The following is a 24,738-nucleotide window of genomic DNA, read 5'->3' on the forward strand; positions in this document are numbered from 1 at the left end:
CCTGAGCAAAGTGATACAATTTATCTGTGAGTTCACAGACATAATCATCACTATTTTTCTCTACTTGTGATGCAAAATGGTTGCGTGGTTAGCCCACCTTCCTGATTCCCACCAATTGAATCTGTATTGCTAGAGACATCACACCGTTACCTTCTTTGCTGCATAAGTAGAACATTTCTGTCTGTGTCTCAAAGTGATATGCAATACAGAGTTGCGCAGGCGGAGAACAAGACAGAGTGCACTGCGCATGTGCCGACTGGCTGAAATGACAGGACCCGTTACCAAAGATACAGAAGGCTGAGGACGGCAGCGTGGGAGCGATCAAGCCAGAGGAAGCCCCGGGTATGTATTCATTTTTGTTTTTTTCTCATCTCTGAGTCCCATTAAAGGACACCTGAACAAAGAGGGATATCGAGGCTGCCATAATGAGTTCCTTTTCAACAGTACCAGTTGTCTGGCAGACCTGTTGAGCTCTTTGGCTGCTGTAATATCTGAGTCGCACACCTATAACAAGCATGCAGCTAGTCCAGTCAGGACTTCAGTCAGAAACACCTTACTAACATGACATGCTTGTTCAGGGTCTAAAGCTAAAAATATCAGCAGGATAGACAGGCAACTGGTATTGTTTAAAAGGAAATAAATATGGCAGGCTCCACATTCCCCTTGTTACAGTTGTCCTTTAATTCTAAAATTAAATGGTTTGATGTATGATATAGGAAATCTTTTTTTTTTTTTTGGTCCAAAATCTAAAAAAGTGGTATGTATTGCCTTACTTGAGACAATGCAACGGCCCAGGTGACACCACTCTATTGACGCTGGCTCCATTTACAGTGCTAAGCTGAACTTCAGAGATGTAAAGTGTCACAGAGGAGGACTGGAGTCTGGTCTTCACAACTTCCAACGGACAGGTCAATATGGCGCCAACAGTGCCTCCACATCTGTAAGATAAATAAGAGCATTCACTGTAACCAAAATCAGAAGGAAAAACAATGTGACCATTGAAACAAGTAGGTGAAATCCGCTGCACCCTGGAGACTAGGATAGTGCTGGAACAAGGCGACTTTACCCAAGTAGACAGCAGAAGGAAGGAAGTTCCGCACAAAATCCTATGTGAATTGTAGTCCCAATTTTATTGAATTTATAGCTACCAGGCTGTTCAGCTTTTATATACTTCAATAAAATTGGGACTACAATTCACATAGGATTTTGTGCGGAACTTCCTTCCTTCCTATGTGACCATTGATTGTACAATCTTACCACCTCTATGTAATATGATGGGACTACCTAATGCATTGGTTTAAAACATAGTCACACATTTTACCCTTCCACTACATCGATTTGGTAAGATTGCTCAATCAAGTAGTTCTCTAGTCCAGATCTTAACTGGAGGAGTAGGAAGAACTTTTGCTTTCTGTTGAATCATCCGATGGACAAACTATCATGAACATTTATAAAACGTAAAATACATCTGTAATAGTTGTACATTTGCCCTGAGTAAAATGCACTATAAAATGCTTTTTTCTCCCCTATGTAGTTGTCACTGTAGCTAGTAAAAATCTGACATGTTTTTGACTAGTCCATCTGTCCGGGGGGGGGGGGGGGATTTTATGTATTTACTTTTTTCACTTTGCAAAAACACTCCCTAGAATGGCCAATTGGTAGTGGAAAGCCAGTGTCCTCCCGTGCACACTAGTCTGGAAGTAAGAGTATGCCACGGCTATATGCGTTTTTGAAAATGAAGTAATTTCTGAAAATCCATTCGTGAGGAGATGGATTAGTCCAAAATCTGTCAGTTGTCACATTTCAACTGCCTACTGAAAAGGGACAGGAAGATAGGAAAAAAAAATATATACTGAATTTTATTCTGTGACAAATAAACACGTATTTCCATTTTGCACATTTCTGCGATAGTTGTCCTTTAATCATGCTATCATCAGTAAACACCATTATCAAACTTTTAGGATCATACTAAACAATGAAAAAAAGTGTATGTTGGAGCCCAAGATGCAGCTGCAAGCAGTTTTTGATCATGCAGCTCAGTCTCCTGCAAATATTTATATACTTGTTACACAAAGCTTTCCTTTGCTGCTTTGTTAGCACTGACAGTATGATTCAGCTGTCATCACAGAAAGTAGTTATGGCAAACTCTAGAGCTGCATAAAGAAGGCTTGAATGCTTTCCTTGCATTGAAAAGTATCCACAGCTATAATTACTAGGTAATTCCCGGAAGAGTTGATCCAGGGATCTGACTGCCATCTGGAGTTGGAAAGGAACTTTTCCCTTTTAAGGCTAATTGGCTTAGGCCTTGTAAGGTTTTTCTTCTTCCCCTGGATCAACTGGGTTATGTGCAGGTTCATGATGGTGATTTTTTCTGGTTGAACTTGGACGGATGTTTTTTTTTTCAACCAAATTAACCATGCAACTATCACTGAATGACCCTGGGCTATTGCACAATAATCAGTAAGGGATTGTTCACACTATAGGTGTTCTTTGCCCATTTTCAAGCGCCGGCGATTTTTAAAATCGTCCCCAAAAATCTTGTGCAATGAATATCTATGAAAAGGTTCATATCAGCGCGGTTTGAGCGCTGTGCGTTCAGTAAATCGGTGCCTGGGCCATTTTTGGGGCGATTTTTTGTTATAATGGAAGGTATAGGAAGCAGGGCTGTAGTCAGTACAAAAATCTTCCGACTCCAACTCCTCAGTTTATGAAACCACAACTCCAACTCCGGGTACCCAAAATGGCTCAGACTCCTTAGTCTAATACTTAAAGAGACACTGAAGCGAAAAAAATATATATGATATAGTGAATTGGTTGTGTACTATAATTACTAGAAGATTAGCAGAAAAGAAAATATTCTCATACTTTTATTTTCAGGTATATAGTGTTTTTTCTAACATTGCATCATTCTATAATATGTGCAGATTACACAACCCTCAGCATTCAAAATGAGTCTTTCAGAGTAGTCTGTGAACTAATGACCTCTCCTCTAGCAGAGAAAAAGTAAATAGTCCAGGAACAGTTGAGATAATAAAAGTCAGAAGACAGCCCTCTCCACGACTAACTTAGTCGGAGAGCTTAATGGCTTGTTTGCATAGAGATACAACTGGAGTTTCTCAACTCTTCCTGTACTGGAAACAATTAGACTGATGTATCTGATCTTAATGTTTTATTTCTTAGCTGTACTACACATACAAATCATAATATCATATTTTTTTTTTCGCTTCAGTGTCTCTTTAACAGGGCTGTGGATTTTGTACAAAAATCATCCGACTCCTCAGTTTATGAAATCAACGACTCCAACTCGGACTCCGGGTGCCCAAAATTGCACCGACTCCGAATCCTTGACTCCAACTCCACAGCCCTGATAGGAAGAGCGCTAAACGCTCACAAAATCTCTTTGTGGGGCTAACGCACTCGCGTTTTAAAGAATAAACACATTGTTTTTATTATTTTACGGGTCAAAGAGTTCACTTCCTGACTTATGTCAGGGAGTGTATTAAAAAAAACGCTCGGGAAAAGAGCTTAGAAAAGCGCTTTTCACAAAAAAACGGAACGCCCACCCAATCCCCGGGAACAGAAAAAAATAAAAAAAAAATACCCCAATGCAAGCGCTAACGCGAGTGGAATGCAATGTGAATGAGCCCTAATTGTGTTCTAAAAATAAAGCTGATCTCCACGGCAAATATTTTACTTTGCTCTGACCTCAACCATAAGAAGTCAGAAGAAGAAAAAAAAAAATAATAATCCAAATACAGGAAAAACAGGTAAATGTTGTCAAATCAATCAGATGTGCCCTAGTTTTAACCAGTTCACCCCCAAGGGTTTTTATCCTAACGGACCAGAGCAATTTTCAGTTGTCAGCGCTCCTCCCTTTTATTCCCTAATAACTTTATTACTACTTATCACAAGAAAATGATCTATACCTCGTTTTTTTCGCCACCAATTAGGCTTTCTGTGGATAGTACATTTTGCTAAGAATTTTTTTATTCTAAATGCATTTTAATGAGAAAAACAGAAAAAAAATCATTATTTCTCAGTGTTCAGCCATTATAGTTTTAAAATTAAACATTCTCCTGTGGATAAAACAAACACGTTTTATTTGCCCAGTGGTCCCGATAATTAAACCGTTTAAATTATGCCCCCACCACAATGTATGGCGACAGTATATTATTTTGAAATATAAGTGGTTATTTTTCTGTTTGTTCTGGCCATAATTACACGCCCCTATGTAATAAATTAAAATTAATTTTCCCCCATAAAATATAGAATAAAAAAAGCTGAGTCCCTAAGGCAACTATTTATTTATTTTTTTTAAGCTGATTTTTTTTTTTACAAGTGTTTTTTGTTTTTGGGGGGGGGGGGGGGGGGGGGGAAGGGTTGGAAGTGTAATTTTATTAATGATGTGTATATACTTGAAAATGTATGTATTTTGTAGGTGTAATATACTTTTTGGCCACAAGATGGCGCTAGTGAACACTCATAGGACGTGTTCACTTTTTTTTTTTTTTTTTTTTTTTTTTTTACACTTTATTAAACTGTTACATTTCCTGTTTATGTGAATGGACGTAGCCGCTGTTCGCGTTCACGTCCATTCACTCCAGGCACTGCGATTGGGTAGAGGACCGTTCGGTCTTCTTCCCCAATCACCCAGCACGGGATCCCGACGGTAATGGCGGCGGTAGCGGCGCGCACACGGCGGTAGCAGCGGCGGGAATGCGCGACGTATTAAAACGTCATGTTGCCGTTAATAGCGGTAAGCATGACGTTTTAATACGATAGGTTGTCGGTAAATGGTTAATAGAGAGAGTATGTGTGTTGCATGGCTGAGTGATTAATGACAACAGAAGAACTCACATTTGTAACTACCTCTGAGAAGCTCATTAAAAAAATGGTAAAAGTGACATCAAGCTTCAGAAAAAATATTAAGGTTACAAGTTTAATGGGCCAGCAAACAGCACAAGCTGCACATTACAGAACCAAGTCCTACAGGAGAAGCAAGATTTCATATTGAAATAAAAGGTTGCTACAGGAAAGCTTACTAGAAGGGAAAGGATTAGGGTGAAACTATGGAAGACCAAAATGAATCACTGAAGTGTAATATCTGCAAGCAACTACCGTAATATAAATGTTAAAGGTATCCTGTAAAGATATAACATTTGAAATGGAATCTCCAAAAGAGGTTTGGGAATCTGCAGAATGAGAACTCTAGTTCTATCTTCTTCAGGCCACCTTATTTGACTTTGTTCTGTGCATGGGAACAGAGCAAAAGTTCAGAGGTTCACTCTGTTTCGCGACAGCTCCATAGGCAGGAGCGCTGCGAACATGCTTGCAGATTGGCTTAAGAACAAAGAAGACAAAAAAAAAACACATTTGAGAATCAAACCTGACCAAAGTTAAAGCACTATCAATGAAAAGTTATTGGTACTTTTAACATTATGAGAGGGGGTAAAAATTCCCACCTCTCGCTCATTGATTTCTAACATATATAGGAACGACCCTCCTCTCCCCACGTGTGCATCAGCATAGCGCAACCCAGAAACCATGTGCTGCAATTCAAAAGTGAATTGCAGCACATGAATGAGAACGGTACACAGTGCAGTCTATGTACTGTCTGCTGTCCCTTCGATCGAGTTTCCATAAGTGTGCTATATGAAAACAAGGCCATACAAAGACTCTCCCAAATAGTTCTCCACACTGATTTCTTGTGCACACCCCCAGAACATACACAACAAGAGTTTGTCAGATAGGTTCTCGTGGCCACTCCCTGCTGTGTATTGGCGCAGGCATACAGTGCCTGTGCAGAAAGCCATACACAAAAGCAGGCCCAATACGGCTGTGCTCTGGTCCTGGGCAGAGGTATTCAGGAGGACAAGGGAAGTCTCTGGAGGATCCAAAAAGGATAGAAAAATATGTATATATATTTTTTAATCTGCCTCGGGTTCTCTTTAAGGCCTTTAGAGCCTTTTCTTTCCTGTTAGGAGAGATAGGGTCCTGTACTTCCAGTTAACCACAAAGTCACACTGTTATAAAGACACATTAATTGAGTGCTTTGAGTCCAACAGGAGAAAAGCGCTATACAAATGTTCGGATATTATAATAATTCTACTGTAATGCTAGGATTCTGGGAAATGTATTCTGTGTCACAGGCTCATACCTGACAGATCCTCCCATCAGGTATGGCCAGAGAGGAGTAGTGAAAGTTGTGCAGCAGTTCCAAGCTCATTTGTATTTTGTCCATCACTTTATTTTACGCACTGTATATTAATTTATGCAGATTAGTTTGGCATCGGTCTTAAGCCATATATTGCAACATAAGATGATATATAGATTGACCATTGCAGTGACACAGGATGCCGCCTACATCTGAGTCATCTGCAACTAACTGCAGTTAACCCAATTACACCCTTCTGACAGTGTCTCACGGCTGTGCAATGTCACACTTGTAGTTGTTGTAAAAAGACAGCCCTGATATAAGCCATGTTAGATTGCAGTTCTATTCTGTACAGCAAGCAGGGACAGCAGACAGATGCACAGCTAAACAGGCAATCTGTTTAGTAGAGGATAAAAACAAATTTAATTTTTCCTAAGTTTAGACACCCTGACAGCACTTGACATTCTGCAACATATGAAAATTATTTAAAGATTTTAAAAACAAAAATGGAATAATTACGGTTTACCAACTCATATTTCACACCTAAAAAAAGGAATACTTTCTGTAAACCCCAAAGCCCACGGGAATTCTTCTGGCCGAAAATCCTCCTCCTCAAGCCGATTGGGTGAATTGGGAGGAGGATAATGAAAACCTTCTGCGTGTTTCCTATTAAACTTCTCACTAACAGCAATGCTATTGTGTTGGCTTACAAAATTCCAAAACATAGTCCAGGGATCTGCTGGTAGAAAGCTTCAGCAGAAAAGGGACAGAAAATCAGATGCAACACCTAGCAAACGTACAAGCATAAATTCACTAGATCTGTGCAGGTGTCCTGTAGAATCAGGGCTGTTTCTGGTTATTTGGCACCCCAGGCAAGGAACCTTTTGTCTCCCTACCACAATCTCCTTAAAGAGAACCTGTACTGAGTAAAAATATTTAAAATAAACACATAAGGTAACTTCAAATGAACATTGCATAGTTACCTTGCTATCAGTTCCTTTCAGAAGCGCACCATTTTCTTCTGACAATAATTCCTTCCAGTTCTGACAATATTTTGTCAGATCTGAAATATATCAGTTGCTGTCAGTAAAATATAAGTTGCTGTCAGTTATAGCTGAGAGGAGAACTGATGTACCAGGTAATGTCCATGGTTCCCTATGGCTCAAGTGGGCGATGTTACAGTTTAACTGTGTGCTGACCAGAAAGCTGTTATGGGTAATGGCTATTTTCAAAATGGAGGACGGAAAATTCCCTTGATCATAGTGAACAAATAGGACGCAGGACAAGAGACACTGAGGAGTAGACTACATGGGAGGTAAGTATGACTTGTGTATGCTTATTTGACTTTTAATTTTCAGTTCAGGTTTTCTTAGAAATTGATACTTTACTTAGAAGTTATGTTGTTTCCTAAGTTTGTAAAAGGATACTCAAAATATTACCAGGCCATAAACATCCCACCAACTCAAAAATCACTGCACCCAGACAACAATACCTTCCAATAATGGTTTTGACAGGGTGTGTAATGCTGGGAATACACGGCTCGATTTTGAGCCATTAAGATGGCTCGATAATTTCCGACATGTCCGATCTCCCACCCAATCGTTTCGCAGCTCGATTCCGGATTGAAGTGAATGGAAAGAGATAAGAAACATGAGCAGAAGATAAGAGAATTGACTGATGAATCGACTGGCGAAACGACAGAGCGGCAAAATCGAGCGGTGTATGCCCAGCATAACAATAATATTTCTATAGTGCTTTTCCCCCATAGGACTCAAAGCGCTTAGGCTCTCTCAGATTCAGTAATTGGTAGTAGGATGACGTATTCACACAACAACAATTATATTTGTGCAAATGCCAAACTGAACAGGTGGGTTTTCAGTCTAGATTTAAACACGTCCAGAGATGGAGCTGTCCTGCTGAGAGAAGGAGTTCCATAATGTAGGAGCGGCATGACAGAAGGATCTGGGACCAAAAATTTTCAGGTGGACTCTGGGTAGGACTAGATTATTAAAACCTGTGGATCTGAGATTGCGGGGATTGCTACGGAGCTGCAACATTTCTTTCATGCATCCAGGGCCCAGATTATGTAGCGATTTAAATGTCAGTAAGCCATCTTGAATAGGATCCTCCATTTTATAGGTAGCCAGTGCTTGGAGTGCAGGACTGATATGTGGCAGTGACGGGGTTAGTTGGTTAACAGTCTGGCAGCAGTATTCTTTATCAGCTGTAGGTTGTACAAGTCCTTTTTTGGAAGGCTGGTGTAGAGAGCATTGCAATAGTCCAGTCGGGATGTTTATCCACTTTAGAAACATTATACTGATCATGTACAGCCTGGGTCTAGGTCTACTGGTTAGAATATTGACCTGAAAACCCAATCAGAGTTACAACAATTGACAGAGCAGTGCCGATTAAATGTTAAAATTAGCATCCATATCTTTCTAAATGGAGCTGGCAGTCGGCTATAAGAATTCCATAAAGTACATTGTACTAAGACGAGCTCTGTGGTGCCCCTTCCTATAGATGCCAACCCAGGTATATGACTGGTTTGCTGATGCCTAAAAAAACGGCCCAGAGTAGAAAAAGGTGCTCATAAATGCTTTGGTCTTCCCAGCAGACTCAATCACTGTGATGACCCCTTTTCTATAGATCTCCAATTAATTTTGACATGATAAATTATATAGTTGGATGTCAGCAGTGTCATTCAGTCTGTCAGTTGCCATCAATAGATGAAGGTCTAATAGGTAGAATGTCAGTCCTTGTGTAACTCCACATCTACAAATTGTTGTGTACATAGCAACATGAAATCACACAATGGACATTGCTACAAGCCTCGTGACAAAGGGAAGAGAAAGACAGCAAAAAAAGAAGATCTGAATGAGGCTCTTGTTTGCATATCTCAACAGTTTATAAAATGTTTGCAAGCTGAATATGATTACATTTATTTGCAGGAAATAGGAGCAGGAATGTGGCAGAGCTGTAGCAATTTACCAATGAGAGTGCAGACCAGGGCAGCCACCCACTTCCATTTGAATTAGGCCTGTGGAAAACTTTGGTTTCAAACCTGGAGGAAAAAAAAAATACTTGGCAGTGCAACTCCAAACAGTGACAGGCGTACACCCGCCAGCGTGTGCCTGTTAATAGGCATCTGTGGACGCAGGGAGGATTTTAATGGGCATGATGTCCAGACAGACTCTTCTAAACATATTCACTTCTACAAATGAAATGGACAATGGAAGTGTAAACAAGGCAACACGTCCTAATTAAGCCACAAGCAAGCTTTTGTTACAGCTCTTGGCAGCTAAAACCAGGGAAAAGGAGAAATAAAAGAATGATGCCAGGGAGTGAGTGATTGACCTAAACCCGGGATCAAGAGTAAGTCAAGTATTTTGTTAGCCTGTTTCCAGCAGAGGTGGAAGCTGTGTCAGTTGCTGAAAGTAGGACAAGTAAGCACAATACAACCACCATCTAAGTGTCTTATGCTGGGTACACACTATGAAATTTTATGGTCGATTTACTGTCAGATCGATTATTTTCAACATGTTCGATTTGCTTTCCGATCGATTTCCAAGCATTTTCCGATCAATTTCTGTTAACTTTAATAGGAAACCGATCTGAAAATGCTCGGAAATTGTTCAGAAAGCAAATTGAACTTGTTGGAAATAATCGATAAATCGACCATAAAATCTCATATAGTGTGTACCCAGCATAAGAAAACACACACACACACACACACACACACACACACACACACACACACACACACACACACACACACAAGAAAATGTGTTCAGAAAAGAGAAGGGAAAGCGAGTGAAAGGTGTATACAGTGGTTTGCAAAAGTATTCAGCCCCTTTGTATTGGTCTTTCACGTTGAATTGATTCAGGTTTGTGGCAGTAATATGACAAAATGTGGAAAACTTCAAAGTGGTGTACACTTGAGAAGTGGAACGAAAATCATACACGATTCCAAACATTTAAAACAAAAAAACTGCAAAGTGGGGTGTGCGTAATTATTCAGCCCCCTGAGTCAATACCTTGTAGAACCACCTTTTGCTGCAATTACAGCTGCCAGTCTTTTAGGGTATGTCTCTACCAGCTTTGCAAATCTAGAGACTGAAATCCTTGCCCATTCTTCTTTGCAAAACAGCTCCAGCTCAGTCAGATTAGATGGACAGCGTTTGTGAACAGCAGTTTTCAGATCTTGCCACAGATTCTCGATTGGATTTAGATCTGGACTTTGACTGGGCCATTCAAACACATGGATAGGTTTGGTTTTAAACCATTCCATTCTTGCCCTGGCTTTATATTTAGGGTCATTGTACTGCTACAAGGTGAACCTCCACCTCAGTCTCAAGTCTTTTGCAGACTCCAAGAGGTTTTCTTCCAATATTGCCCTGTATTTGGCTCCATCCATCTTCCCATCAACTCTGACCAGCTTCCCTGTCCCTGCTGAAGAGAAGCACCCCCAGAGCATGATGCTGCCGCCACCATATTTGACAGTGGGGATGGTGTGTTCAGAGTGATGTGCAGTGTTCGTTTTCCGCCACATATACCGTTCTGCATTTTGGCCAAAAAGTTTCATTTTGGTCTCATCTGATCAGAGCATCTTCTTCCACATGTTTGCTGTGTCTCCCACATGGCTTGTAGCAAACTGCAAACAAGACTTCTTATGCTTTTCTGTTAACAATGGCTTTCTTCATGCCACTCTTCCATAAAGGCCAACTTTGTGCAGTGCACGACTAATAGTTGTCCTATGGACAGATTCCCCCACCTGAGCTGTAGACCCTCTGCAGCTTGTCCAGAGTCACCATGGGCCTCTTGACTGCATTTCTGATCAGCACTCTCCTTGTTCGGCCTGTGAGTTTAGGTGGATGGCCTTGTCTTGGTAGGTTTACAGTTGTGCCTTACTCCTTCCATTTCTGAATGATCGCTTGAACATTGCTCAGTGGAATGTTCAAGGCTTTGGAAATCTTTTTGTAGCCTAAGACTGCATTACATTTCTCAACTTTATCACTGACCTGTCTGGTGTGTTCTTTGGACTTCATGGTGTTGTTGCTCCCAATATTCTCTTAGACAACCTCTGAGGCTGTCACAGAGCAGCTGTATTTGTACTGACATTAGACACAAGTGTACTCTAGTCATTAGCACTCATCAGACAATGTCTATGGGCAACTGACTGCACTCAGACCAAAGGGGGCGGGATAATTGCACACACCCCACCCCATTTTGCAGTTATTTGTAAAAAACGTTTGGTATCATGTATGATTTTCATTCCAATTCCCACGTGTACACCACTTTGTATTGGTCTTTCACGTGGAATTCCAATAAAATTGATTCATGTTTGTGGCAGTAATATGACAAAATGTGAAAAAACCTTAAAGGGGGCCATAATAGTTTTGCAAATTACTGTATGGAAAGAGGCACCACAGACAGCCACTACTGTAGTAAAATTTTGGTAAAATTATCAATGTTCACTAGTTAATTCTTGTAGTAAAATGTTGGTAAAGATTAGAAATATTTTACTATTACCTAAGCGACCTTTACCCTCACACAAGTCCTCCTTCCAATTGCCTAAAACTAATTGATCCCTCCCCCCCCCCCCCCCCCACCAAAGATGCTTAACCATAAGGACTCCCTGGCAGAGCCTAATCCTAGACACCCCACTGCCGAACCTTAAAAGCCCCCTGCTGATGCCCAACCCTAAGGCCCCTTGACTGCAATGCTTAACACTAAGTACCTCTGCCCCCACACTACTACCTGCCGATATTTGAGTGCTGCCATAGGCACCCATGTTAAAGGCCAAGACTAGCGGCTACTTGAATTGAAACCAATGCAAGGCAATGGAACAGTTTCCATTGCTGGTTATACGACGTGGTACAGAGCAATCCGAGAATTTGCAGTATGCTGCAGATTCTTGCCCATAAGTGATGCATAGCCGCATCACATCCCTTTGGCTCCCATTCGCTAGTGGAAACGGGCCCTTAAGACATAACATCCCTAAAGTGCTATAAAATTTAGAAACTCATGGAAACAAAAATAAAAACAATTTGAGTGTCATTTCTGAACAATTCCTTCCAGAATTATCCCTCAGATATGACAGCTTGTATTCAGAGTGAAATGTTGAAGTATCTAGATGCTATCTCAAGCATCTGTTTGCATAGTTGACACGCTAAAATAAACGCTGACTAGTACACATATCAATCTACCCAAAAGGGAAGCATACCGTTGAAAGAACAGTTCAGATCTGAGGAGAGAATTGTAAACAGAACACTAAAGCATAATATACAACAGTAATCACACACTACACTGGTGCAAGCACAGCCACACAGCCAAGGTGTCTGTGCATCCAATCTTCTGCCCATCAACCGGACAGTAAAGTTACAGGATACCTGACCCCAACTGCAACTATGTAAAAAGAAGAACAGAGGTATGTTCAGATCACGGCTGTGGAGTCGGTACAAAAATCCTCCAACTCCTCAGTTTATGAAACCACCGACTCCAGGTACCCAGAAATTGCTCCGACTGACTCCACAGCCCTGGTTCAGATGGCCGGCACATACCTCTGTGGAGGTTCAAAGATTATTTTGAAGAACATTAAAGCCTACCTCAAAAAAAATAAAGTTTGAATGGCAATGCATATGTGTAGTCAATGCACTGTGAACATATAAAGTTTACATTTGGTACATCATAGTGTCTAGAACAGACTCACATTTATATCTATAGTAACACTTCCATATTTCTCCTCATGCTGATGCCTTGCAAGCACACCCTCAGCCTTGTGTCTTCTTCCGTTTAGCCTGGTTCTCCTAACCAATCTGATTAGATTAAATTGATCCAATTTTCAGATTGATTTAATTAATCTGATCAGATTGAAACTTCACACACTGGTTAGGTTTATTACCAATCTTTTATGATAGTAGAAAAATCCCCAATAGACAGTTATTGTATTTCCAGCTGCAGGACGTTCCCTTGTTATTCTCCCTGCTTCCTTCCCCAGAACAGGCTATTCGGAAGAGAGCTGAGCAGTACACCTGATAAGGGGTAAACTGTAACCTGAAGTGGTCTCAAAACGTAATTGTGGGTCACATTTATCCAGTAGGTGTATGCAAGGTGAATCCTACGCTAGTAGAATTCCTGCACTGCAGTAAAAACACAATCTTGTGACCTCTAGTGGCTTAAAAACTGGTTTGAAAGGCATTAAAGTCTGAGAAAAGAAAAAAAATTGGGTTCGCTTAAAGGAATCCTGAGGTGAGAGAGACATGGAAGCTGACATGTTTAATTTTAAATAATGCACATTGCCTGGCTGTCCTGCTGATCCTCTACTTCTAATACTTTAAGCCATAGACCCTGATCAAGCATGCAGATCAGAGGTCTATGAGAAATCTAACAAGATTAGCTGCATGCTTGTTTCGTGTGTGCGATTAAGACCCTACTGCAGGGTCGGGCTGGGTCGAGGAGAGAGAGGCTCCAGCCTCAGGGCACAGTGTAGGAGAGGGTCGCACAACTCACTCAGCTATCATTCCCCTATTATGTTCGAGAGAAATAAGAAAAAGGGTATACATGGCAGTGACTGCAAGCCAGATAACTAAAGATTAAGGTGTTGAGGGGACCTGGGGCGCCTCTTAGTCTAATAGCAATCAGTGTGTGGCGGCTGGGGTTAGAGGGATGGAGGGGCACACTTTGGTGTCTTAGCCTTGGGTGCTGGAGGACCTTGTCCTGCCTTTGCCCTATTGACCAGAAAGGTCAGCAGGACTGCAAGGCAACTGGTATTGTTTAACCACCCTGGCGTTCTGATTAAAATCGCCAGGGTGGCTGCGGGAGGGTTTTTTTTAAATTAAAAAAAAAGCTATTCCATGCAGCCAACTGAAAGTTGGCTGCATGAAAGCCCACTAGAGGGCGCTCCGGAGGCGTTCTTCCGATCGCCTCCGGCGGCCAGAAGTAACACAGAAGGCCGCAATAAGCGGCCTTCCGTGTTTCGCTTACCTCGTCGCCATGGCGACGAGCGGAGTGACGTCATGGACGTCAGCCGCCTCCGATCCAGCCCTTAGCGCTGGCCGGAACTGTTTGTTCCGGCTACGCTGGGCTCGGGCGGCTGGGGGGACCCTCTTTCGCCGCTGCACGCGGCGGATCGCCGCGCTGCAGCGGCGATCAGGCAGCACACGCGGCTGGCAAAGTGCCGCTTTTTATTTCATTGAAATCGGCCCAGCAGGGCCTGAGCGACAGCCTCTGGCGGTGTTGGACGAGCTGAGCTCGTCCAGACCGCTCAGCAGGTTAACCACTTGAGGACCTAGGGCTTTCTACCCCTTAAGGACCGGCCACTTTTTTCCCCATTCAGACCACTGCAGCTTTCACGGTTTATTGCTCGCTCATACAACCTACCACCTAAATGAATTTTGGCTCCTTTTCTTGTCACGAATAAAGCTTTCTTTTGGTGCTATTTGATTGCTCCTGCGATTTTTACTTTTAATTATATATTCATCAAAAGAGACATGAATTTTGGCAAAAAAATGATTTTTTTAACTTTCTGTGCTGACATTTTTCAAATAAAGTAAAATTTCTGTATACATGCAGCGCGAAAAATGTGGACAAACATGTTTTGGATAAAAAAAAAACCCATTCAGTGTATATTTATTGGTTTGGGTAAAAGTTATAGCGTTTACAAACTATGGTGCAAAAAGTGAATTTTCCCATTTTCAAGCATCTCTGACTTTTCTGACCACCTGTCAGGTTTCATGAGGGGCTAGAATTCCAGGATAGTATAAATACCCCCCAAATGACCCCATTTTGGAAAGAAGACATCCCAAAGTATTCACTGAGAGGCATAATGAGTTCATAGAAGATATTATTTTTTGTCACAAGTAAGCGGAAAATGACACTTTGTGACCAAAAAAAAAAAAAAAAAAAAAGTTTCCATTTCTTCTAACTTGCGACAAAAAAAAATGAAATCTGCCACGGACTCACCATGCCCCTCTCTGAATACCTTGAAGGGTCTACTTTCCAAAATGGGTCATTTGTGGGGTGTGTTTACTGTCCTGACATTTTGGGGGGTGCTAAATTGTAAGCACCCCTGTAAAGCCTAAAGGTGCTCATTGAACTTTGGACCCCTTAGCGCAGTTAGGCTGCAAAAAAGTGCCACACATGTGGTATTGCCGTACTCAGGAGAAGTAGTATAATGTGTTTTGGGGTGTATTTTTACACATACCCATGCTGGGTGGGAGAAATCTCTGTAAATGACAATTTTTTAATTTTTTTTTTACACACAATTGTCCATTTACAGAGATCTTTCTCCTACTCAGCATGGGTATGTGTAAAAATACACCCCAAAACACATTATACTACTTCTCCTGAGTACGGCGATACCACATGTGTGGCACTTTTTTGCACCCTAACTGCACTAAAGGGCCCAAAGTCCAATGAGTACCTTTAGGATTTCACAGGTCATTTTGAGAAATTTCGTTTCAAGACTACTCCTCACGGTTTAGGGCCCCTAAAATGCCAGGGCAGTATAGGAACCCCACAAATGACCCCATTTTAGAAAGAAGGCCCCCCCAAGGTATTCCGTTAGGAGTATGGTGAGTTCATAGAAGATTTTATTTTTTGTCACAAGTTAGCGGAAAATGACACTTTGTGAAAAAACACAATTAAAATCAATTTCTGCTAACTTGTGACAAAAAATAAAATCTTCTATGAACTCGCTATACTACTAACGGAATACCTTGGGGTGTCTTCTTTCTAAAATGGGGTCATTTGTGGGGTTCCTATACTGCCCTGGCATTTTAGGGGCCCTAAACCGTGAGGAGTAGTCTTGAAACGAAATTTCTCAAAATGACCTGTGAAATCCTAAAGGTACTCATTGGACTTTGGGCCCTTTAGTGCAGTTAGGGTGCAAAAAAGTGCCACACGTGGTATCGCCGTACTCGGGAGAAGTAGTACAATGTGTTTTGGGGTGTATTTTTACACATACCCATGCTGAGTGGGAGAAATACCTCTGTAAATGGACAATTGTGTGTAAAAAAAAAAAAATACACCCCAAAACACATTATACTACTTCTCCCGAGTACGGCGATACCACATGTGTGGCACTTTTTTGCACCCTAACTGCACTAAGGGGCCGAAAGTCCAATGAGTACCTTTAGGATTTCACAGGTCATTTTTGTTTCAAGACTACTCCTCACGGTTTAGGGCCCCTAAAATGCCAGGGCAGTATAGGAACCCCACTAATGACCCCATTTTAGAAAGAAGACACCCCAAGGTATTCCGTTAGGAGTATGGTGAGTTCATAGAAGTTTTTATTTTTTTGTCACAAGTTAGCGGAAATTGATTTTAATTTTTTTTTTCACAAAGTGTCATTTTCCGCTAACTTGTGACAAAAAATAAAATCTTCTATGAACTCACCATACTCCGTACGGAATACCTTTGGGTGTCTTCTTTCTAGAATGGGGTCATTTGTGGGGTTCCTATACTGCCCTGGCATTTTAGGGGCCCTAAACCGTGAGGAGTAGTCTTGAAACCAAATGTCGCAAAATGACCTGTGAAATTCTCAAGGTACTCATTGGACTTTGGGCCCCTTAGCGTACTTGGGGTATAAAAAAGTGCCACACATGTGGTACCGCCGTACTCAGGAGAAGTAGTATAATGCGTTTTGGGGTGTATTTTTACACATACCCATGCTAAGTGGGAGAAATATCTCTGTAAATGACAATTGTTTGATTTTTTTTACACACAATTGTCCATTTACATAGAAATTTCTCCCACCCAGCATGGGTATGTGTAAAAATACACCCCAAAACACATTATACTACTTTTCCTGAGTACGGCGGTACCACATGTGTGACACTTTTTTGCAGCCTAGGTGCGCTAAGGGGCCCAACGTCCTATTCACAGGTCATTTTGAGGCATTTGTTTTCTAGACTACTCCTCGCGGTTTAGGGCCCCTAAAATGCCAGGGCAGTATAGGAACCCCACAAGTGACCCCATTTTAGAAAGAGGACACCCCAAGGTATTCCGTTAAGTGTATGGCGAGTTCATAGAAGATTTTATTTTTTGTCACAAGTTAGTGAAAAATGACACTTTGTGAAAAAAAAACAATAAAAATCAATTTCCGCTAACTTTTGACAAAAAATAAAATCTTCTATGAACTCGTCATACACCTAACAGAATACCTTGGGGTGTCTTTTTTTCTAAAATGGGGTCACTTGTGGGGTTCCTATACCGCCCTGGCATTTTACGGGCCCAAAACCGTGAGTAGTCTGGAAACCAAATGTCTCAAAATAACTGTTCAGGGGTATAAGCATCTGCAAATTTTGATGACAGGTGGTCTATGAGGGGGCGAATTTTGTGGAACCGGTCATAAGCAGGGTGGCCTTTTAGATGACAGGTTGTATTGGGCCTGATCTGATGGATAGGAGTGCTAGGGGGGTGACAGAAGGTGATTGATGGGTGTCTCAGGGGGTGGTTAGAGGGGAAAATAGATGCAATCAATGCACTGGGGAGGTGATCGGAAGGGGGTCTGAGGGGGATCTGAGGGTTTGGCCGAGTGATCAGGAGCCCACACGGGGCAAATTAGGGCCTGATCTGATGGGTAGGTGTGCTAGGGGGTGACAGGAGGTTATTGATGGGTGTCTCAAGGTGTGATTAGAGGGGGGAATAGATGCAAGCAATGCACTGGCGAGGTGATCAGGGCTGGGGTCTGAGGGCGTGGGCGGGTGATTGAGTGCCCTAGGGGCAGATAGGGGTCTAATCTGATAGGTAGCAGTGACAGGGGGTGATTGATGGGTAATTAGTGGGTGTTTAGGGTAGAGAACAGATGTAAACACTGCACTTGGGAGGTGATCGGACGTCGAATCTGCGGGCGATCTATTGGTGTGGGTGGGTGATCAGATTGCCCGCAAGGGGCAGGTTAGGGGCTGATTGATGGGTGGCAGTGACAGCGGGTGATTGATAGGTGGCAGTGACAGGGGGTGATTGATGGGTGGCAGTGACAGGGGGTGATTGATGGGTGATTGATAGGTGATTGACAGGTAATCAGTGGGTTATTACAGGGGAGAACAGATGTAAATATTGCACTGGCGAATTGATAAGGGGGGGTCTGAGGGCAATCTGAGCGTGTAGGTGGGTGATTGGGTGCCCGCAAGGGGCAGATTAGGGTCTGATCTGATGGGTAACAGTGACAGGTGGTGATAGGGGGTGATTGATGAGTGATTGATGGGTAATTAGTGTGTGTTTAGAGGAGAGAATAGATGTAAACAATGGATTTGGGAGGTGATCTGATGTCGGGATCTGCGGGCGATCATTGGTGTGGGGGGGTGATCAGATTGCCCGCAAGGGGCAGGTTAGGAGCTGATTGATGGGTGGCAGTGACAGGGGGTGATTGACAGGTGATCAGGGGGGATAGATGCATACAGTACATGGGGGGGGGGGGTCTGGGGAGAATCTGAGGGGTGGGGGGTGATCAGGAGGGAGCAGGGGGCAGGGGGGGGGGGATAAAAAAAAAATAGCGTTGACAGATAGTGACAGGGAGTGATTGATGGGTGATTAGGGGGGTGATTGGGTGCAAACAGGGGTCTGGGGGGTGGGCAGGGGGGGGGTCTGATGGGTGCTGTGGGCGATCTGGGGAAGGGGGTCAGGAAAATCAGTGTGCTTGGTGCAGACTAGGGTGGCTGCAGCCTGCCCTGGTGGTCCCTCAGACACTGGGACCACCAGGGCAGGAGGCAGCCTGCATAATACACTTTGTAAACATTACAAAGTGTATTATACACTTTGTATGCGGCGATTGTCGGGTTAACATCCCGCCGGCGCTTCCGTATGGCTGGCGGGATGTTGCGGCGGGTGAGCGGCGCCAGGCGGAGGATCGCGTCACGGATGACGCGATCGCTCCGCCCATGCCCCTACAAGGACCGCCGCCATTTGTCTATACGGCGGTCCTTGCGGGGTCCACTTCCCGGCCGCCTCTGTGCGTTAGGCGGTCGGGAAGTGGTTAACCTCCTTAGCGGTAACCCCGTGCTGGACATGGGGTAAGCCGCCGGAGGGTGCCGCTCAGGCCCTGCTGGGCTGATTTTCATAATTTTTTTTTTGCTGGACGCAGCTAGCACTTTGCTAGCTGCGCCAGCACTCTGATCGCCGCCGGCCCCCGCCCGATCGCCGCTATCTGATGCGGCGCCCCCCCCCAGACCCCATGCGCTGCCTGGCCAATCAGTGCCAGGCAGCGCCGAGGGGTGGTTCGGGACTCCCAATGATGTCATCCCGCCCCGTCGCCATGGCGACGGGGGAAGCCCCCTGGCGGAATTTTTTATACCGCCAGGGGGGGGTTAAAGAGAACCCGAGGTGGTTTTTACTAAAGATAATAGGACATAGAAGCATGTTCTCTGCACAATGACATGCCTCTGTGTCCTTCTGGTGCACTGCCAGTTCCCCCCCCCCCCTCCCCCTGAAAATAGTGCCAGGCTAGCGACAATCTGCTTGTCGATAGCCTGCTATTTACCTGGTTTGTCAATCTCTGCACCTCTGCCTCTGAAAGCTTCCTCCAATCTGAAGCTAAGCCGCAAGTGCTTCCTGGGTCGCGGCTTAGCTTCCTATTGGAGGAAGATTACAGAGGCAAAGCAAAGGAGGCGGGGAGAAAATGCGCAGGGGGGGGGAGGCAGTGGTAATCGGAGGTGCAGATTGACAAATGCAAGGTAAATAGCAGGCTAGCGACAAGCAGATTGTCGCTAGCCTGGCGCTATTTTCAGGAGGGACAGCAGGGCCCAGGGGGGACTGGCAGTGCACCAGAAGGACAAAGAGGCATGTCATTGTGCAGAGAACATATCTCTGTGTCCTATTATCTTTAGTAAAAACCACCTCGTGTTCTCTTTAAAACAGGGAATAAATATGGCAGCTCCCATAAGTGTCACACCTTGGGTTCCTTTTAATACCAATTTATTCACATATCTTAAGTGTACCAAAACATACAAAAACAAATATTGCATCAATGTGTAGTGAAAGTGTCTGATAACAAGAGAGAAAAAAATCCCCAAACACATTTAAAAACACTGTGCTATTGGCGAAGTTTTGAGCTTTCAAATAATTTCATCATCTTTAGTGTAATAGTTGACATTAATTGGGGTGTGTGCATTGTGCATGACTGGCAGACATGTCTCCGGGGACTTCTTAAGCGCACAAACAAGCATCACTGGGTTGGTTTTTAAATTGTATACACGGATGACAAAACAATAGTAATGTATGTACAAACTGCTATTAATCTGTCTCTATTATGGTTGTTGCTAGTTGATGCATTAGGAGAACAATCTCTTTTCTTCTGACTTAAGTAGACATGCAATTCATATGGCTCGATTAGACCTGGCCCAATAAAAACACTGACAAACAGGCATGGTCATATATGGAACCTACCCAAACGTGAATTAGCAGGCAGAAATATCTCATGGACCAGCTACAAAGTTATCTCTAATGTAAGAATTCAGCAGTGAGAAGCACGTGGTTCTCATTAGAAGCCCTGCCCCCCAGCACAGTCCTTACATGACCTCTATGCTGACACAGCCGCAAGATGCAGTCACCAGAAAAGATCCTGTTTACAGGCACTGTTCAAAAAATTAGCCGAGCACAATTAGGGCACTGAGAGATCAAAGTACGCAATATCTAGCTGCTTACATTTGGGGAAAGACAATTTGAATTAATCATCAACGAATTTCGGAAAGCATTTTCATTTTGTTTTCTTTTACCTTAAACATCAGGCAGCAATAAAAGCAGTGGAGTTGAGGGAGATACAAAAAGCCAGACCGTTTCTAATTCGCTTACTCCCTGATCACTGCACAGGCACCTCCTTGCTTCTGCACTCCACACAATCAGCCTGACATTCTTCATCCACTTGCTTAGGTTACGGTAAGTACACACATCCAATTTTATCCGGGCAATTTTACCACCTCCATGTGGTATGAGAGCCAACAGATATTTACTACTATGAACAAATTGTGTAGGCAAGCTCTAATAAATGTTGTAAAATTAGTCAATCAATCAAATTCGGATGTATGTACAGCACCCTTAAGCCTCGCCCACATGTACAAGGCATGTGGTTTGGCAGGGGTTGGGACTCGATCCCTTGGGCAACATTGCAGGACCAAGCCTATACAGAGGTGTCACTAGCCTGCAGGTTTTGGTGCGTTGCAGTTGCAGGGGGAGGAGTCTGGTGCCACTTTATACACACGCTAGATTATCTGCAGAGGCCGTCATTATGATCCATCTCAGCTGCGTTTAGCAAGTGTACATAGCATTAGTTTTTGCTCACAGTGGAAAGCCTTCAACTCCCCCACATCCCCATATCACAAGCAGATCAGCTGACCATCTGTAGCCGCAACAGTTTTCAGGAATACGCACTACACAGGGCTTTGCCCTGGGTTCAATTTCCAGATGCAACTTCAACCAACATTTTTTGGTGTTTTAATTGGAAGTATCACAAAGCCTCTGAGTTTTATTATGGTCTTTATCCCAGCTGAAGAGATATTCCTTTACTCTCTGCTGTGTCACCTGATGCTGATGAAAGGGAATCTCAGAACAAAACCGTCATAATTAGGTTCCAAATATGGGCTACATCAATTTCTGGTTATTACTGCTGTCAGCGTTCCCTACCTCTGTCACAACACACACACACACACACACACACACACACACACACACACACACACACACACACACACAAACAAAATCAAGATTATAGAATACTTTTACAAAACATCTATAACAAAAATAAGCCTCCTTTTCAGATCTCTAGCCCCCACAGCCTTATAATATAACTGAGAAGTTAAAGGGCACCTGAAGTGGGACGGATATGGCAACTGCCATATTTATTCCCTTTAAACAATACCAGTTGCTTGTTCTGCTGATCTTCCAGGCATAAGTAGTGTCAGTAGTAGAGTCACACAAACAAGCCACAAATAGTCAGACTTCAGCCCAGAACATCTGACCTGCAGGCTTGTTCAGGGGCTATGGCTAAAAGTATTAGAGGCAGAGGATCAGCAGGACTGCCAGGCATTGCATTGTTTAAATGGAAAGAAATGTCAGCTTCTATATCCCTCTCAGGGTAGCAACACACTAGGCAAAAACTCTAGCATTGCGAGAAACGCAGATAATGCAAGTCAATGAGCCGCATGGAAAAAAACGCATATGTTTGCGTTTTGCAATGTGCGTTTTTTAAAATGCAGGGCTTGTTGCATATTTTTGCAAAACGCTTCTAAAAACGCACATGAATGTCAATGGTGACGCAGAGGTATTGCGGTTTAGTGTGTAAAAAAACAAAAAAAAAAAACCCCAAAAACCCGAGTTTGATGATGTATTACCACTTCCTGTTGACTTCCTAGTGATTAGCATAAACACATACAAAACGCATATGCAATTTATATAGGCAAACTGCAAATGCAAGAAAAATACCGTAATGTGTTCCTTCCCTCAGTTTAGGATTCCTTTAAAAATTGGAAGTTTAGAGAGACTGGTTTTTTCTTTTAGTTAGTCTGCATTAAGGTGAGAACGTCTTTCAGGTTTGTACTGCTCTTTGCCCCACTGGACAGATTTCCCCTCACTTTTTGTCAAGTCACCTGAACAGGAAGGGGAAAATCTTAGGAACAAAATTACAGAAAAAAAAAAACACAGACAAGTGTTCCTTCCCAGGTTCCACTATGATTCGGAATGCTTCCTGCATCACAGGAGGAGAAGTTTCTATATGTTCCATCAAGGTGAAAATCAATAAAAGCGGAAAATTCTTACACTACCTGGCTATAATAAGATTTTTTTAACAAAAGAGAACATGACTCCGGCACTCTTCAAACGGTACTTCTTTATTTAACCACAACACACAGGTACTCCTAATAAAAAGTTTGGCTGGTGTTTCACTAACCGGTAGATTTTTACTACACAGGTTGGCCGACTGTGAAGCATGTCTAGGAGAACTCATGGAGAAGCATGTGATCAGTTTGGTCAGGTGATAAATCTAAAAAGGTGACACACATCAGATAAAAGTCTAAAGGTGCATACACACATCAGACTATAGTCTTTGGAAAATGAAAGATCACAGATCAATCTTACCACCCTTCATGTAGTATGAGAGCCATACTCTCCACAGTCTATTCTATGGAGCTGCACTCCCCATCAGATAAAATATTTGCAGGATGCTGCACACAAAGATGCCCGTACACACTCAAAAGATCATTATCTGCAAAAGATCTGTTCCTGCAAAATATCCATTCCTGCAAAATGCATTCATAGTCTATGAGATCTGCAGATCATCATACACACTTGGTTTAACAGACAATCATCTGCAGATCAGATCCACCAGGATGGATTTTCAGATCTGCAGATGTTTGCCAGATATGCAGATGAAGTCTGTTAAACCAAGTGTGTATGATGATCTGCAGATCTCATAGACTATGAATGCATTTTGCAGGAATGGATATTTTGCAGGAACAGATCTTTTGCAGATAATGATCTTTTGAGTGTGTACGGGCATCTTTGTGTGCAGCATCTTGCAAAGATTTTATCTGATGGGGAGTGCAGCTCCATAGAATAGACTGTGTAGAGTATGGCTCTCATACTACATGAAGGGTGGTAAGATTGGTCTGTGATCTTTCATTTTCCAAAGACTTTTATCTCAAGTGTGTATGAAGCATTAGGAAAATGAAAGATCACAGACCAATTTTATCCCCTTCCACGTAGTATGAGAGCCATACCTACACAGTCTATTCTATTGAGCTGAACTCCCCATCAGATAAAAATCTTTGCAAGATGCTGCACACAAAGATGCTGTGCACATGCAAAAGATCAGTATCTGCAAAAGATCCGTTCCTGCAAAAGATCCATTCCTACAAAATGCATTCATAGTCTATGATATCTGCAGATCTCATACACACCTTGTTTAACGGACATTCATCTGCAGATCAGATCCACCAGGATGGATCTTTGGATCTGCAGATGATTGTCTGATCTGCAGATGAATGTCTGTTAAACAAGGTGTGTATGAGATCTGCAGATAGCATAGACTATGAATGCATTTTGCTGGAACGGATTTTTTGCACGAGCTGATCTTTTGCATGTGTACAGCATCTTGTAAAGAGGTTTGTCTGTTTGGGAGTTCAGCTCCATAGAATAGACTGTGTAGCGTATGGCTCTCATACTACATTGTAGGGGGTAAAATTGGTCTGTGATTTTTCATTTTCCAAAGACTTATCTGATGTGTGTACCCACCTTAATGCTGGGCATACATGGGTCGATCCGCCGCCGCTGATTAGCCGCCGGATCGACTCCCACCGCGTGCTCGCTTGTCCCCGCTGGCGCTCCTTATCAGCCGCTCGATTCCCTGCTATTGTCCGCCGGCGGGGAATCTATCCGGCAGTTCATCGGACCTGTCGGAGATTATCAATCTAGCCATCAGTGGCTCGATTGATAAGCCTGCAGTCGAGCCGCGTATGCCAGGCATAAGTCTCTGTTCTGCTAGTCATGATTATGTGCTAAAAGCAGGATGTGATCACAGCAAATCAGAGCTTTGCACATCTATCAGCTGATTCAACAAATCACATGCTTCTCCATGAGTTCTCCGAGACATGACC

At 42.9% G+C, this 24,738-nt stretch overlaps 1 protein-coding gene across 1 annotated transcript in view; it reads right to left on the reverse strand.

Moving 5' to 3' along the window:
- The window catches only part of SLC25A36 (solute carrier family 25 member 36), a 77,380-nt gene that overhangs the window by 31,332 nt on the left and 21,310 nt on the right, over positions 1-24,738 (reverse strand). Inside the window, exon 2 of the mRNA XM_068280736.1 lies at positions 774-938. Within this exon, the coding sequence (XP_068136837.1) occupies positions 774-938 (165 nt within the window). The remainder of the gene's footprint in view (positions 1-773; positions 939-24,738) is intronic.

The sequence above is a fragment of the Hyperolius riggenbachi genome, chromosome 4 (assembly GCF_040937935.1).
Source record: "Hyperolius riggenbachi isolate aHypRig1 chromosome 4, aHypRig1.pri, whole genome shotgun sequence".
Taxonomy (NCBI): Eukaryota; Metazoa; Chordata; class Amphibia; order Anura; family Hyperoliidae; genus Hyperolius; species Hyperolius riggenbachi.